The 18235-nt window shown below is 37.6% G+C and overlaps 1 protein-coding gene across 1 annotated transcript in view; it reads left to right on the top strand.

Moving 5' to 3' along the window:
• LOC117290499 (probable RNA-binding protein 19) overlaps positions 1 to 133 on the top strand; it is a 37430-nt gene extending 37297 nt beyond the window's left edge. The window contains exon 26 of the mRNA XM_033771918.1: positions 25 to 133. Coding sequence (XP_033627809.1) covers positions 25 to 95 — 71 coding nt within the window. The 3' untranslated portion in view covers positions 96 to 133. The remainder of the gene's footprint in view (positions 1 to 24) is intronic.
• Positions 134 to 18235: the final 18102 nt, after the last annotated feature.

The raw sequence follows: 18235 nt of genomic DNA, 5'->3' as shown, positions 1-18235 counted from the left end.
AAACATATACCTTCCCTTTAACAGGTGGCCCAAGAAAACGACTGAAGAAGTCTAAGCTGATTGAAGATCTTCAATTAGGGATGGGTAGCAGCTGATAGGTCCAGTAAACTTGGTAAGTCCGATATTCTACTAAGTCTTGTCACAAGAAATTTCATGATTTAAACATGTTGAAGACTGCAATTAATATGATCAGCATGCTCATAATATTTCCTTGTTTTATGACATGTGAATAATATATACAATGGATTGTGATAGATAATTGATAACGCTCTCCCATTCAGTGATGCTTCAACACTGTTGACTTGATATATACGCACAAAACTGTAAAAAAAATATTTCAAAATAAATATATTAACAGTCTTATGGGTAGGGTGGATATCTCGGTATTATGTTAATAATTGTGTCATGTTGACAGGGGTAGTTGAGGATCCTAAATAGGACCAGAGGAACCCATTGACAAAGGTGTCAATGAATGGATTTTTATGGGAGACCGCAAGGATATTTTTTTCAGATCCTCTATTTATAATAATAATTATAATAATTTATTCATTTATATTGCGCCCATTCCATAAAATGTACACAAGCGCATAACAAAATAATTATAAAAATATTAAAACTTTACAACAGGAAAATATACAGCAATCAAAACAAATGAAAATACAAGGACCTTACAAAACAATCCGAAGAAATTCTCTTTGTAGCTTTAACATGTTTTCATGCCTTCTTGGCAATCATCAGTCGCGTGTGGGTGATTCTATTAGAATCTGTGTGTCTCGTAAAATGTTTCTGTATTTCGCTTGGGTTCAGGTAGTTGAAATCATATTAACAGTTGATTGATCCTATTGCTAAGTCAACACATCATGTGCAGCCTCTTCAAGAATTCATGCTCAACGTCTGGTAGATGGTTTGGAAGCATAAAAACCTTCAATCCTTGATCTAGAGATAAACTGTGAGAATTTATCTCTGGATCCTCAGTCATCAATGAACAGGGTCAAATGTCATAAAGCTGTTAAGCAGAAAATACTGCTAAGCAAAATTATATGCTGAGCAAAAAATGGTCGGGACACCAGTCACAACAATGTAGACTTGATGGACTTTTGGCTGGGAACCGGTTTCTATTAAGCAATGTTTATCTGTGCTTAAAGCCATTGGACCCTTTCGGTAAGCAGTATTGTCCAAGGCCCACACTTCGTGTATCACAACTTCTATATCAAATAACAAACCTGTGAAAATTTAGGCTCAATCGATCATCGGAGTCGGGAGAAAATAACGGGAAAACCCATCCTCGTGTTCACGCATTTCGCCGTGTCATGACACGTGTTTAAAATAAATCCATAATTCTCGACAACGAGAATTGATATTGTTTTACTGTTTTCTCAAAAAGTAAAGCATTTCATGGAATAATATTTCATGAGATGTCTTTCACCACTACCTTCTGTAAACCCTGTAAGTTATTTGTAAATCTGTGAACTTTTTCTTTTTTTTCTGTACCGAAAGGGTCCAATGGCTTTAACCAGTTTTTGTGCTTTATGAAATTGGGCCCATGTTAGAACCATTGCTGTAAACACTAGGCTTTGTGTGTGGATGTATTTTATTGTGGAAGGGATTGAATTAGTGTTTTGTTGAAGTCTTGACCTGAATTTGAGTCCAAATCACATTCCTCTGAATGCATTTATGAAGACCTACTTCAGTCAAACAGTTGGCTCTTTATGCATCAGTGTATTTGGCATGTCATGTTAATTTGCAATACTGCCCTCTGTTGATGATTTGTGTCCATTGCACGACAAGTGAGTCTGGTCTGTTGTTGGTTCCATTTGGTGGATCCATGCAGTACATTGTGCAGTTATTGTGTATTATAAGCTGGTATTCATGTTCAACAATCAAATACCCATTAAGGACACCAGCCAAAAGGTCAAAGGTGAATCTGGTAACTAGGTGATGGTTTCAAGAGCAGTTATATTACATTATTCACGATTTAAGTGATAACATCAGTCAGTCTCAAGCTACTTATTTCCCTTATATGCTGCCCTCTATTGGGAGAGTTTACCACCAGAAAGATAAGGCAACATCTTTCTCTCTGTGTCTTTGATAAAGATAGCCTCTTAAGAAATCAATAGGGATGGGTGTCTTACGAATATTACACTAGTAGCTCCTGAAGGATGTTTACAGGATTGTGTTCACTTTCAATGGAATCTTCTGTAGATACTTAATGTGGTTTCTTGGTAAGAACAAATATGGTCGTAATAACTGATTCTAAATTTGTATGAGTTGGACGTTACCTTCATTTCTTATTTGATCTCACCTGATATGAACAACATGTCAATAATTGCAACTATCTTAAAGAGTTAGGTTTCCACATGAACTGTTTAGTTTGATATTATAGCAACTCTTTTTTTAAGAAGATGAAACTTTTTGTGAAGTGCTGGTAAAAATGTCATTAATGGAAATCAGATTTTATGAAACTAAGTCTAGTAGAAGTTTCGATGAATAAAAAAAAATGGCCGATGTGAGAAAAGGTAAATTAGAGATGGTAGGGATGACTGCAAACAAAATAATGTGAAAGCAGTGGTTAATGGGTTTTTTTTAAACACAAGAAACACTTGTTGAAGGTTTTACAGTAATTTTAGTTTTTTCGACATGTTTCTTGTAAATAAACTGATTCGCATGACTTAAGAAAAGCATTCATGTCATGTACAGTACACAACAAAAACCAGACCAAACAGTAAGGATGTCCAGTGAAATGTAACAGCCCCCTCTCTTGGCAGGATGTGATATTCACTTTCAGTTGATGGAAATTAACTTAAAAAAATTTAATCAGAGTAAGGAGAGTAAAGGTGACATCTGTAGATCAAGACTTTATCAATTTAGGTCAGATTCATTTGATTGTTTTCTTATAAAAGAATGTAAATTTTGATTTAATTTTAATTTTTTTGAGGGCACCTATGATGTATTTAATTTTGCTGACCGATTTAGTTGGTAAACAGAATAACAGAGCATCGACGGTAACAGTTTGAATGTTGGTACATTTTGGCCATTTTGGCCTGTTTCTGCAAACCAATATTTATGTGTTAAGCAACTACTGAAAGCTAAGCAGGTTTTTAGGTTTAAGTATGACCAGTATTTTGCATGCATGGTGTGTGTTGGAACACCCACGCACTCCGGCAGGTTGTCTTCTTGAAGACACAACACAGTAATGTCTGAGATTTGTATATATTTCAAAAGAAATTAAATGTCTATTAAATAATGTTGAAGGTATACCTTGTCCATGATTCTGTGAATGTTTGCCATTGCCTCTCTGTGTCCTAATCAATTGGATTCAGCGGAATAGTGAGCATTTTATTTGGAAAGGTGTATGGAAACCAGTTTGCAGAGAGTATGGAAGACAGTTTGGTGACTGGCATTTCGTTTTGGGTGATATGGAAGTTATAGTTTAGTTTGTGACTCGCTGGTTACCATTTTGGCAACTATTTCAAGAATGACTAGTAAGCCCAGCATGCAACCAACTCCGCTGTCATCATTAATGCCAAAGTAAAAAATCATAATAATTTATTGTTGGCAAAATCATGACTGAATTATAGTCTAGATGACTATGTCCTTGTTGATTTGGCGCTTTATTTAGCATTATAGCTCAAAATGGAAACATGAGGAATATTATTTTGGGGTGCCATTTCATCGTCCCCTACTCCCCTAAACGGTTTGTAACAAGATTCCTGAATGCATTTTGCCATTTGAAAGTGGTCTATTGTGAATGAGGTTTGTTAGATAAATGCCAAGGGGAGGAAGCTTGGATTAGTTCTTTTAGTAAGTGAGCTTCATTACCTTGACTCATTGACTGACTGTACTTTCTGAATTTAATTTATAAGCATAAAGTGTGGATTCTGAAGCTTGTCAAACTCGCATATCAGGAGTAGCCAAACCAACCAAACCCGTTTTATTGTTCCTTCACTTTAGCACACATTGAAGTCATGGACACTCACCTTTTACAATTGTTCTGGTTTTAAAGTAAAGCTTCAGTGATGTGGAAATGATTCCATGTAGGAATGTGTGTATTTAGATTCATTGTTTAGAAAGGTTGACTTCTATAATGTGTGGGGGCCGCTTTGTACTTTTATGTGGTTTGTGTGACCTACTTGTACTTGAACTTCTAAGTATGATCCAATACTTTATGCTGATAGAACCATTTGATGTGTCGAATGTGTTGATGAGTACATGTCAACTGCTCTCATTTTCTTTTTTTTGTTTTCATTGTTCACCAAAAGTGATGTTTATTTCAGTCGCTTTGTATTTTGGTTCTCATGCAGTAGCATAAAAAGAGGGGGTAGGGTAGTGTGCGCACCCCCCCCCCCCCCTCTTGCTCCCTCAAATGAGGTTTTACAAAAATGACAAATGAATGGTTTCATAAATTAAGGAGCCCTAAGTTACAATTGTACTCTCTGGGTCTGCCACTTTATTGTTGAGATATATTCTGTCATTGTCTGTAATCATCGGCTGTGAAGCACAGGACAACAAAGCAACATTCACCAAACACGTACATTGTTCACTAGACTGTCCCAATTACACCACTACCCTGGCTATCCACCCAAAGCTGTTCTACCTCACACCAAAGTACTTTCCAACCTCATCTGTGCCTTAACCCAAGCCACTTCCCACATCACCGGTACCTAACCCTTAACCTCTCCCCCACATTCTCTCAACCTCGCCCAACACCATATCCCCACATCACCTGTACCTAACCCCTAACCTCTCCCCCACATTCTCTCAACCTCGCCCAACACCATATCCCCACATCAACTGTACCTAACCCCTAACCTCTCCCCCACATTCTCCCAACCTCACCCCAAACCATTCCAAACAGTCCTCAATAACCATCTATCCTACTCCTTAAACCTCACCCCTAAATTCGCCTCTTGCGCACCCGGGTCCAAGAACCTCTCTATAATTCTAAGCGATACCATTGGTAGATAGTTGTATTGTTGACCAGATATTGTTTTACTCAAGTATCTATATTCCTCCCTCTGATGTATCTTCTTTGCCAAGAGACATCATGTCCGCTCCAACAGTGTCCTTGGCAAAATAATTACTTTCCCTCAAGCCGTGTAAAACCTACCTAAGACAGTCAATCCATGCAATGTTGTTTATGGTCGCTGACATCATCCTTAAAGGGACAGTCCCTTCCCTCTCTTAGTCTTAGCCTCGTCAGGAGTCAGTGGAGATTGAGAGAGGGGCTTGAATGTGTATTTGTCTCTGTCAGAGCCAGTCTGAGTCCAACCAGTTGTTCATTCCATTCAGACCTTCACATGTAGCTTTTCTCAAATGTACATAGTAAAAGGTTTTGGATTTGTTTTCAAATTTTTATTTTATTTATGTTATTAAGCATCCAAACAGCGTGAGCACTAATAACGGGATGGATACAAATATTTAACCGTATAAAACAGATAAAAAATTGTAATAATTGTGTCTGGAATTAATTTAATATTTGCAGGATATTCTTATCTTGTTTTGTGAGAGAAAAAAAATGTATCTGCCTCGATTCCATTGCCATCGTCCCAAACATTTCTTGTGGCCCAATTCCATTGCTATCGTCCCAAACATTTCTTGTGGCCCAATTCCATTGCTATCGTCCCAAACATTTCTTGTGGCCCAATTCCATTGCTATCGTCCCAAACATTTCTTGTGCCCCAATTCCATTGCTATCATCCCAAACATTTCTTGTGGCCCAATTCCATTGCTACCGTCCCAAACATTTCTTGTGCCCCAATTCCATTGCTATCGTCCCAAACATTTCTTGTGCCCCATTTCCATTGCTATCGTCCCAAACATCTCTTGTGGCCCAATTCCATTGCTATCGTCCCAAACATTTCTTGTGGCCCAATTCCATTGCTATCATCCCAAACATTTCTTGTGGCCCAATTCCATTGCTATCGTCCCAAACATTTCTTGTGGCCCAATTCCATTGCTACCGTCCCAAACATTTCTTGTGCCCCAATTCTATTGCTATCGTCCCAAACATTTCTTGTGCCCCAATTCCATTGCTATCGTCCCAAACATCTCTTGTGGCCCAATTCCATTGCTATCGTCCCAAACATTTCTTGTGCCCCGATTCCATTGCTATCGTCCCAAACATTTCTTGTGGCCCAATTCCATTGCTATCGTCCCAAACATTTCTTGTGGCCCCAATTCCATTGCTATCGTCCCAAACATTTCTTGTGGCCCAATTCCATTGCTATCATCCCAAGCATTTCTTGTGGCCAACATGATGTTTGAAATTAAATATAAAAATATGTACAGAATACATTAAAAATCTAGCTTCATACATGTACATGTAACTGTACTAACTTGTCTTAAAAACTTTTGTTCACATTTGTTTAAAACAGCAAAATTCATCACTCAAATCCCTACCCATCCAACCAAGGTTAAACAAATTTGTAGAAACATTTTTGGGTGAACTGGGACCACCACCCCTTTAAGCAGGAAGTCTGAGAGTATGTAAGATTATTCACTTTCACGGTTGCTCAAATCTCAGTCTTACTGTATGGGAAACCCAATCCTGCCTTGCTGGGAACCGGGGGTTGGCGACTCACCGGGAAGAAAGGTGCGACGTTGCGTGACACACACGCAAACGGCCACATAGACAAGGGGTGAGAAATTCAGAGAGATTGAAGAATGATAAAATAACAGAGTGTGGATATAAGAGTTTATGAATGGATGAAGGGCTGTACAGCCGAGGAGAGACTCGGGGGTAGATACAAAGCAGCCAGTAGGGCCTACTATCATTGAGCTGCTTAAGCGGCAAATATTGCTAAGCAAGTTTCTGCTAAGCAGAAATGAACTGGATACCAGTCAAAAATGGATTATGTGGCATGTTAATTTGGCTGGTAACCTTATTCTGGTAAGCATGTTTTCGTTGTGCTTAGCTACTTTTTGTGCTTAAGCAGCTCTATGAAATTGGGCCCAGATTCCTAATCAAACTGAAGGTTCATTACATTAGTGTATGGTCGATCAGTTTATATGCAGTTTAGATCTTCTGCTAAATTAAATGGTTCATCTATTATTGAGACAAAAGGCAATTAAAAAAATCAAATCGATTGATTAGAAATCAGTCGACTGAACAGCTGAATGCCCAAAAGAAACGTACATTTAAAATGTTGGAAATATCAAACTTGTATCAATTCATTGGTAATGGTAAAGAGCTTTAATTGGCAATCCTTAGTAGTTTCATGTCTTTGTTTTGCAGAACTGTTTTCATTTTAAACTTCATTTAAAAGAGTTTGCAAAATTAAATTCTACTTGTCATTTTTTATTTTAATTCTTGTGTTCATGTAGCTGTCGGAACATGTTTTTGACAAGATAAATTTCATAATCAGCATTACAATATTCCATTTCCAATGTCCTTGTCTTCTTATATTTCATTTTTTAGTAGTTTAATGTACTTCTTACGTCTGAGAAATGTTCCCTTTTTTGAAATCTTCATACATTAGACCTGTTTGTAATTTTCAAAAAGCAGGGATTGTGACATAATTATTTATCCATATTATTACTATTCCCTTGAACCTTTATATTTTTGGCAACTGCAGATATTATGCATATAGTTGTAGGTCATTCGTACACTTCACGAATATTACACAGGTCATTTTTTGTTCAATTACATAGTTCTGCCATCAACCCTGACCCACATAAAATAAATACAAAATGGAGTCAAAAATCTTTTCCCTGTCAGCCTCACTTTGGTCTAGAACTTATTTGAATGTGGAAAATAAAACAAGATGGCCACTCTCAAGATCTACTACAGAGTGCATTTTGACTCTGAAAGTTGAGTTTGAATTTTGTTTAATCCTTTTGAGGATTCTTAGCATAAGATTTGAAATCAAGTATCTCTCCACAGATGTGATGAGGATTAAATATCAAAGTGTTCAAATAACACTATAACCTCCACCCATTATATATCCATCACATTCTATCCCAACATGCACTTGGCTTGGGTGTTATATCACCGCAATCCCTCTAGTGATTGAATTTCCCTAACTGACGAGCTAGCCATCGGCAAGCAACGCAGCCGCCAAATTTAACCAACTGAAAATTACATTGGGTATCCGATTTCGCTTCTTGGTGTCCATGCTAGAATATGGGAGGAGGCTCTACTTTGTACATGAGTCTGACCTCCAGGCTATGGTAGCAGTTTGGATGGGGCAGGATGAGGCCATACACAGACTCTATGGAAGCAGTTTGGATGGGGCAGGATGAGGCCATACACAGACTTTATGTCATGAAAACCATACAAGATTCCCTTCAATCTATCAAAGTCGTCAGAGTAAAAATCGATTGTGTAAAAATAGTCTAGTTGAGCTTGGGGTGTTGGTTGTTAAGAACATACAGAGTTATTCTCTAGTGTTTCAGTCTGGATGTAGAGTAAAGTTTGGGTTTGTTTTAATATGGAAGGGTTATCATAAAAGTCCATCATTTAGTATGATGGCAAAACTTGTATCTTTTGAATCAAGATAAGGTACAGTATTGGTTATGTTGAGGACACTACTGCTTCTGGCATGTCACTCTTTGAGTGAACCTCAAATAAAGAGAACCAACCTATATGGTTTATTCTCATAAGACAACCTGATTTTCTCTGTTTTCTTGGTTGTGTGCGAAGTAAAACTTGAATTAATAACACTTTCCAAAAACTTATATTTAGAGTCACCTCGAAGTGGTATTTTGTCAAAACAAAGATTTTGTCACTAAAATATGTGTTTTGATGAGTGGAATATGAATAAACAATTAACTACGATTTAAAAAAATTAGTTTCCATGTTATTTACAAATTTGAAGAAGAAAAAAAAGCCCAACCTGAGAGGGCGCTGTTCGTGACGTCAATCGAGGCGCGATGAATCGCATGCAGTGCCAACACAAGATAGTGACGCTTGGCTCAAGCTCAAAACATGCCCTCAAAGTTGAAACAATACCTGATTTTTTTCACATTAGGCAAATTATGCTCCTTAAGGTTTGTTACATCTTTCAGACCCTCTTCGACTTCCCCACTAGCTGGAAAAATTGTTGGGATGGCGTCCTGCTTTAGAAAAGAACTTTTCTCTTCATGTCAAAATGTGTAGTGTATTCCGGATTCTCGGAGCACGACAGCTCGAAGTGTTTGCTGCACAGCACTGGAAAAGACGTCGGACCGGACCACTTTGCAAACTGACCCCATCGTTAGTTGTTTTGCTGCATCGAGCAGCAATACACCAGGTCGACATTGCCGGAAAAATGCAAGAAAAAAACTTTTTCGTAAGGTACAAACTCACGACTAGGACTTGAATGTACTTGCACGTACGTGTGTTCGATGTTCGATCGAGGCAAAGTCTGCCTCGATTGATGTCACAAAAGGGGGAGGCGGAGTCACCCCCACACAACTTTATTTATTTTTTTAAACATATAAATCGTTAAAAACAATTCACAATTTTTTTTTATATTGTTCAGAAACATAATCTAATGTTTGAAGAAAAACAAATTCTATTTCCAGGTGACTTTAATAATATCATTTGGTTAGCCAAATTCTACCTTGTACATGTAGTAGGGAATTACTGAGGTTAAGAATGTATAGACCGTATGCATTGAAGTCATCATGCTACCATCTTAGAGGTAAACTGATGACGAAACGATGGAAACGCGTAGATTTGTACACGCTGCGCACATGATTGGCCAATGAGCAACCTCCTTTTGACCTATAGGTGAGGGCGCCATACTCAAATGATGTCATATGCAAACGATCTGTTGTTTAAAATTTACATCATCTAACTCAAGAATAGTTTTTTTTACTTCTCAATCTCTGTGTGTGTTTACCCCATCAATTCCCTGCCAAGGAATATTTGTTGTCTGTGTACAGTAGTCAACCAATAAACATTCAGGAAATTTAACAATAGATATTTAAATTGCTTAAAATCCAAGTTTCATACCATAATTTTGTTTTTCAGTCTTTCCCCCAACCAATTAATCCCTCAACCTATTAAACCTCTTGAATCCTGAAATTGAAAAATTCCAAGTTGTGCCAAAGCCTCACAAACATCCCTCTTATCGCTAAATTGAATTCTCAATGAAATTCCCGTCTCCCTTTAAATTATCGACAACCTTCCGTCTCTCATCCGAAAACAATACTTTGAGCATCTCAAAAGCATTCAAGAGAAATGACCTTAATTTTGATGTAGTTAAATGAACGGATAAATGATGATATTTTGTCCGCCTCTTGATGTATAATCAAAGATGAGAATCGTCATTGGTAGAGAGCTGAGCTCTCCACATGAAGTCCCACTTGCTCGTCGACCTTGCTTGGCCACAAGCTGCAAAACAAGAGGGGGTGGGATTGCTTTTTTTAATGGGAAACTGTGATTGCCTAGAAGAACCAAAGCTGCCTTGAGGCCTCCCCATTTGAGAGTCTCTACATCCCTCCGCCTAATCTTCAGAGAGAAGAGGAGACATGAGACGGAGACAACGGGGTCCGATTCGCTTCTTAAAGATATTATCAATGCTGCATTACCAGATTTAGAGGGAGGATGGGCGGAAAAGTTTTGTAATTTGCTTGGGATTTCCCGCTGGGAATGTAATAGGGTGACTTAGGAGGCACTGCTTTACTCCGTCTTAACTCAAAATCATTGTCTTATAGGAAAAGAGGTCAGGTAGAAGCTGTAAACTTCAACAAAAGTGAAAGTTTCTGATTTGAAATTCTACGTTTAGTCTCATGCCTCAAAGGTGAATTCTTGAGTCAGGCAATTCTTCTGAACTTACCAAAAAAAGTACTTACAAAAACTGGTCGGATGTTTATTCTGTACAATTTGGAGTAGAATCTTTAAGTTACAGCCTCATCTAATTTCGAACCCCAGTCTTTTCTTGACTTTAGTCTTCAGGTTTAAATAAAAGATAATTAACCACACCTTGGCTAAAACAGTCATCTTTTGCACCCTTGCAAATTATTTATACCTCCATTTGTAACTTCATTTCCCTTACCGCACCCCCTTCCCCATCACACTTACTGGACCCCCTCCTACCCCCACTCCTATTGTCCAACTGGACCCCCATCTTCCATCCCCTTTACTGGACCCCCATCGCCCTCTTGCTGCCCCCACCACATTACTGGACTCATGCATTCCTCTCCTGATTCCCCATCACCCATACAATATCTCCCCCCCCCCCCATCACCCTGACTGGACCCCATTCCCCAAATTATGTACCAGTCCCTTACAGCCACACCCATCTTACATTTCTTTCACTTAGCATCTTGCATCTCAGCTTAAATCACCCTCCCCTCCAGCCCCCCCCCCTCCCTCCCTCCACGATTTACAACCATTAATTACATCCTTCCTTTGCTCAAGGCCGATTCAAATCCTTCTCCATGATTCCAAGACGAAGGGAGAACAACAAAAAACGAGTAGTTTCTACGTCCAGCGAATGTCATTTTCCACTTGAGGGGAAGCGATTTAGGGAGCAATTTTCTCCTTCCGAGGAAGACACTGGAAGCGTAATCAGACATGGGTGAAACCATGGCTTTCTATTTCTGTAGTTAGTGAGATTTATATAATTGTTTGATTAATTAACTATGGTTTAGATTCTGTGATTTGAGTAATGAATGGGAAGAAACTTGTGAACCATGAAGTTGAGTTTATCCATTGAGCAGATGAACTATCCAGTGTGCAGACCTTTTAGTCACAGTACATTCCTGTTTGTTACAATTTGTATAGTCATTGGGGGAAATTAGTTAACACCTTAGTGGGTATCATTTTTATTGCTTTTATTATCATGTATTCCACCTTAACATTACAAATACAAAACTACAAGGCAAAAGAACTAGAAAACCAAAGCACAAAACATCAAAACAAGAAACTTAGGCCTAACCCTAAAAATAAGTAGGAACAACAGTGATGACAATGAGGCAATTAGAGTATGTAGATATACAATTTGTTTGTGGAAATAAAAACCACTCATTGTCATCGAAAATCCCAAAGAAATGCAAGTGGTTGACCAATAAAAACAGACTTTCAAAATATTAAGAAAGTGAAACCTAAACCACCTTATACAAGAAGGTAAAAGCTGGAACAATATGTGTTAATACATGAAGCTATTAAATATGTGTTAATACAGTCATACATGAAGCTATATGTGTTAATACAGTCATACATGAAGCTATATGTGTTAATACAGCCATACATGAAGCTATATGTGTTAATACAGTCATACATGTACATGAAGCTATATGTGTTAATACAGTCATACATGAAGCTATTAAATATGTGTTAATACAGTCATACATGAAGCTATATGTGTTAATACAGTCATACATGAAGCTATTAAATATGTGTTAATACAGTCATACATGAAGCTATATGTGTTAATACAGTCATACATGAAGCTATTTAGGTAAAGCACAAGAGCTAAAAATGACTTAAAGGCAGTGGACACTACAGGTAATTACTGAAAATAATTATCTGCATAAAACCTCAATTGGTAACGAGTAATGGGGAGAGGTTGATAGTATAAAACATTGTGAGAAACGGCTCCCCTCTGAAGTGACGTAGTTTTCAAGAAAGCAGTAATTTTCCACGAATTTGATTTCGAGACCTCACAAGTTTAGAATTTGATGTCTCGAAAACAAGCATCTGAAAGCACACAACTTCGTGTTACAAGGGTGTTTTTTCTTTCTTAGTTATCTCGCAACTCCGATGACCATCGAGCTCAAATTTTCACAGGTGGTTATTTTATGCATATGATGAGATACACCGAGTGAGAAGACTGGTCTTTGACTATTACCAATAGCGTCCAGTGTCTTTAATCTATCGGAGCTTAAAGGTTTTTTGTCTCTTTTTTTTTACACTGACACCAATATTTAATAAGCACTCCACTCTCTGCTTTCCTAGACCTGTGGGATTAAAATCCTTCGATTTGAAATGAGTTGCTGTAAAAAATGTACATTTGGGTGGCAGTATTCATCTTTTTAAACAAGTGCATTATAAAGAATTGATACTTGCTTCAATTACTATTTCCATGTCTTAAAATCTGTCTTATTTGTGTAGATGATTTTTCATAACTTATCTTGACATTTTGCTGCCAAAATCCTTCAGAAAAGAACTGCTTACACAATTTTGTCTTGAATATTTTTAAGTTTTCTGGATGGTGCATGCGTCATCTAGCAGTGTGTCTAGGTTGTTAACCTTCTTGACACAGCTTGAGTCGTCTATTGTTTGGTTGTAATTACTACTCCGGGCCCTTGTAACAGGTCATCAGTGTCTGTAATAATGGAGGCAGAATAACACAATTATAATTACTCTATGAATGTCTGTCATTTCTCTTCATGTTCAAGGAATCAGGAACAAGAATTTATTAATTTAAAAAAAATGATATACAGCAAGTACTATAGCTATTGTCTAAAATTTGTTTTTGAAAGCAGTCTTGTGTCTTTAGTCGTAATGAGTTTTAATTTGGGCTCATTTTCCTAGAGCTCCACAAGCTACGTATGCAGTTATAATGACCGGAAATGGGTTACTAGCTAAGAGACTGTTTAAGGCTGATCCCCTGAAAGCCATAATCTCAAGAAAGATTTTTTACTCAGGGAAATGAAACAGGGCCTTGGCTGTATTTTCTGAAGAATAGTGAGGATGAAAATGAAGAATAGTGAGGATAAAAATTATGAAAACAAAACATAATAAACAATGGTCTCCATCACAAACAGAACAGACTGAGAATGAAAACATCATTTTAAAGAATGAGGAACAATTGATCATCAAATTTGTCTTCTTCTAAAAAGAAAATGTGAGCATCGTGCACGGCTAAATTGTGTCCTGCCATGAGTGAAGAGCCTTGAGAATTTGAAAACATCAGAGTTGAAACCAACGGTTCTTTTCAGAACCACCCCAACTCATCAGAGTTGAAACCAACGGTTCTTTTCAGAACCACCCCAACTCATTAGAGTTGAAACCAACGGTTCTTTTCAGAACCACCCCAACTCATTAGAGTTGAAACCAACGGTTCTTTTCAGAACCACCCCAACTCATTAGAGTTGAAACCAACGGTTCTTTTCAGAACCACCCCAACTCATTAGAGTTGAAACCAACGGTTCTTTTCAGAACCACCCCAACTCATTAGAGTTGAAACCAACGGTTCTTTTCAGAACCACCCCAACTCATTAGAGTTGAAACCAACAGTTCTTTGAAACCAACCATTCTTTTCAGAACCACCCCAACTCATTAGAGTTGAAACCAACGGTTCTTTTCAGAACCACCCCAACTCATTAGAGTTGAAACCAACGGTTCTTTTCAGAACCACCCCAACTCATTAGAGTTGAAACCAACGGTTCTTTGAAACCAACCATTCTTTTCAGAACCACCCCAACTCATTAGAGTTGAAACCAACGGTTCTTTTCAGAACCACCCCAACTCATTAGAGTTGAAACCAACGGTTCTTTTCAGAACCACCCCAACTCATTAGAGTTGAAACCAACGGTTCTTTTCAGAACCACCCCAACTCATTAGAGTTGAAACCAACGGTTCTTTTCAGAACCACCCCAACTCATTAGAGTTGAAACCAACGGTTCTTTGAAACCAACCGTTCTTTTCAGAACCACCCCAACTCATTAGAGTTGAAACCAACGGTTCTTTTCAGAACCACCCCAACATCAGAGTTGAAACCAACGGTTCTTTGAAACCAACGGTTCTTTGAAACCAACGGTTCTTTTCAGAACCACCCCAACTCATCAGAGTTGAAACCAACGGTTCTTTGAAACCAACGGTTCTTTGAAACCAACGGTTCTTTTCAGAACCACCCCAACTCATTAGAGATAGTCATTACATGGTTACAATAATAAAATAATAATTTTGGTTTTTACCCATACACCGATGTGTGTTAGCACTGTTTATATAACACCCAAGCAGATCCTTGCCATTTGATTGGAGGATTGTCCGTCACGTGTTAGCAAATAAAAGTATTATTGCATGCTATGATTTTTCGTTCCATCCGAAAAGTACTATCGCACGCTGAGCAAAAAACATCACTGCGTGCGCGTGTCTTTGGTAAACGCAGCAGGGTTACTACAAGGCACATACTAGGATCCGGCAACTGCGTGTCTCAAAATAGCTGTACAGAACGCACATTGTCAAACACGCGACCCAAAAGAAACGGGTGTAATTTTACAATTAGAAATTGTAGGCCTACGCTTTTTTGATTTTGAAAGTTGTTTACTCCAATCAAAATGACAAAGATCTACTTGGATGTTATATAAAACAAATAATGAGTGTTTTTCATTCGTGCAATAGTGCAAATATGTTCATTCGTTGAAAGATGAAATGTTCCATTCAACTCGGCTCCGCCTCGTTGAATAGAACATTCCATCTTTCAACTCATGAACATATTCGCACCATTGCACTCATAAACATTCATTATTTGTATAATACTCAGTACTTTCCCGAGTCCTGTCAAAAACAATATCACAGGCATGTTACTCGGGTGGGATTCGAACCCACGACCCTTGCAATTCTAGAGCAGTGTCTTACCAACTAGACTACCGATGTTGCCTGGTAGCTAGGATGCAAATTTAACATCTCTTATAATAACAACATAAATAATGGCGTACCGCAAACCTTTCCATATCGTATTTCCACCATGCAGAGTTTCAAATCCTACTTATCCGAGAACATTTTATTAAAACTGAAGTTCCTGTTCATAATTGCTCTTGTTTTCCAATTATCTCATCATGGTCTGATACATATACATGAGCAGTTGCAAAGACAGACAGAATTAGATGAGTATTTTACCACCGGTTCTTTTTAGAGCCAACATTATTTAAAAGAAATATTCACCTACTCAAAAGAAATATTCACATGGTATTACCACAAACCTCTCTTAGTTAGTTAGAAACAGAATCGATGCCTTTAAAGACAGGGGACACTATTGGTAATTGTCAAAGACCAGTCTTCTCACTTGGTGTATCTCGACATATGCATAAAATAACAAACCTGTGAAAATTTGAGCTCAATTGGTCAGCGAAGTTGCGAGATAACTATGAAAGAAAAAACACCATTGTCACACGAAGTTGTGTGCTTTCAGATGCTTGATTTTGAGACCTCAATTTTTATACAATTTGAGGTTCAAAGTCAAATTCGTGGAAAATTACTTCTTTCTCGAAAACTACGTCACTTCAGAGGGAGCCGTTTCTCACAATGTTTTATACTATCAACAGCTCCCCATTACTCGTTACTAAATGAGATTTTATGCTGATAATTATTGTGAGTAATTACCAATAGTGTCCACTGCCTTTAAGATGTGGTGCTTGCTGAGGATATTGAGAATGTTATGTAAAGAGCAAAAAAAGTGATTATGACAAAAATGATTGGGGATGACATAAAATCTATGAGACAAATGATTGTCAAACCATTCTAGATGGTATTACACTGCTCTGGAATTGCTTAGGGCGTTGGTTCAAATCCAATTTGAGTAATAATGCCTGTGATTTTTTTTCCACAGACATCTATTATGGAGTAGTAAGCAATGAAATATTAGAACTACTTCTTTTAAATCCAAGTTTGTTTTTGTGAAAACAGGGATGCCTAGGCGCCTACACAAAAAAAAAATGGTATGTGACAACTACATTGAACATAAACTGTGGAATCAAGTGTACATTACTTTACATTCATAATGAAATGTTTTGTTTGCACACTTGCAAATTGTATGATGAGAAATATTATGCAGTGTCTGCCCAACTCAGAATGAAATTTGATACAAATAGATTCAGCTGTTAAAATTAAAATACTTCTGAATAAGATCATTTAAAGGGAAGGTATTCGTTTGGTAATCATTTTGATAATCATTTTACTTCGAAGTAATGTGGTTATTTGAAAAGATATCGGTTTTTATGAAAAGTGTTACTGTCTGAAACCTTTCTCAGATTCTCCAACACGGAGTATTCTTCCTGTGTAGACGAAATCACTCCGACGTCGGACTTTCAGCGATCTCTAAAACACAATCACCTTTTGAAACTAAACTTTTTCAAGTTAGTCTAATAGTATACATCTACAAAGATATACTTTGCTCTTAAAGCATTCCATTTACTAAATTCTAGTAGTGATTGAGGCATGTATCAAAGTAATTAACAGAAATGGTTAGTAGTGATTGAGGCATGTATCAAAGTAATTAACAGAAATGGTTAGTAGTGATTGAGGCATGTATCAAAGTAGTTAACAGAAATGGCTAGGTCATGTAACTCCAAGACTTCTCTTTTGTCTCTCATTAGTTTGCATTATTTTAACGATGTCCTCGTTGGTTGCATACACAAACAAAATGTTATCCTGACTTTGCAAAAAAAGTAAACTCTCCCTCTGTAAAGTCCTTTGTTGTAGTAGGTAGACACAAATGTACTGATTTATGCTTCACAAAAATAGAAACAACAGTAGAGTGTTTGAAAACACATTCATAAATACCTCAGACAGTTTCGCTATTCCTATTGGTGGACAGCGCGTCACAGGGGTGTGTATAAACCTTTGTTTATGACCAGTAAAAAGTGTTGAAACATGGGCGTGACACGCGAGCTTGCACCTGTTCTAAAAGACAGTTTCTTCATTCCTATTGGTCAAGAGCAACTGTTGTGCCTCATCACGCGATACCTGCGACGCGCACAGCATTCCCTTATAAGGAGTTGTTTACCCGGGGGCAGCGGAGGGCTTTACCATTTCATAGCTGGAGGGGTGTTGTGTTGAAAGAATCATTGAACAATTGCATTTATTTTACTTTTTGACCAAAAAGTGTTGATGTTTTTTGACCGCAAAGGTATTTATGAATGGGAATCAAAGTGTGTTTAATCGTTTTTGGGATTTTAAAGTTTATACCCTCATAAAAAAAAAATCAAGAACATACTGAGTTCTTTGATGACTAGGGAATCTCTGCTTTTCTGGCAAAATAAATCAAATTTAGAAAAATTGGGAAATTAATAATTAGAACGGCATCTCTATAGCGCCTTACACCTCCAAAAGAAAGTCTCTAAGCGCTCTTATTTGCTGTTAAAAACTGATAACTAACCAAGGCAAGAAGTCTTATTTTTAAAATAATTCTGTGCTGCTTGCTTTAAAATACCCCCATCACACCAAACTCATTCTCACTTCCTTTCTGTAAAATGTAGTCTTGGTGCAAGATGTTGTTATACTCTAACTCGCCGTGCACCTTACTATATCATCTTGCAACAAGACTCCAGTTTTTAGAACATACCGGGGTAGTTAGAACGA

This window comes from Asterias rubens, chromosome 5, assembly GCF_902459465.1.
Source record: "Asterias rubens chromosome 5, eAstRub1.3, whole genome shotgun sequence".
Lineage (NCBI taxonomy): Eukaryota > Metazoa > Echinodermata > Asteroidea > Forcipulatida > Asteriidae > Asterias > Asterias rubens.
This window is presented reverse-complemented; position numbering and strand designations above follow the sequence as displayed.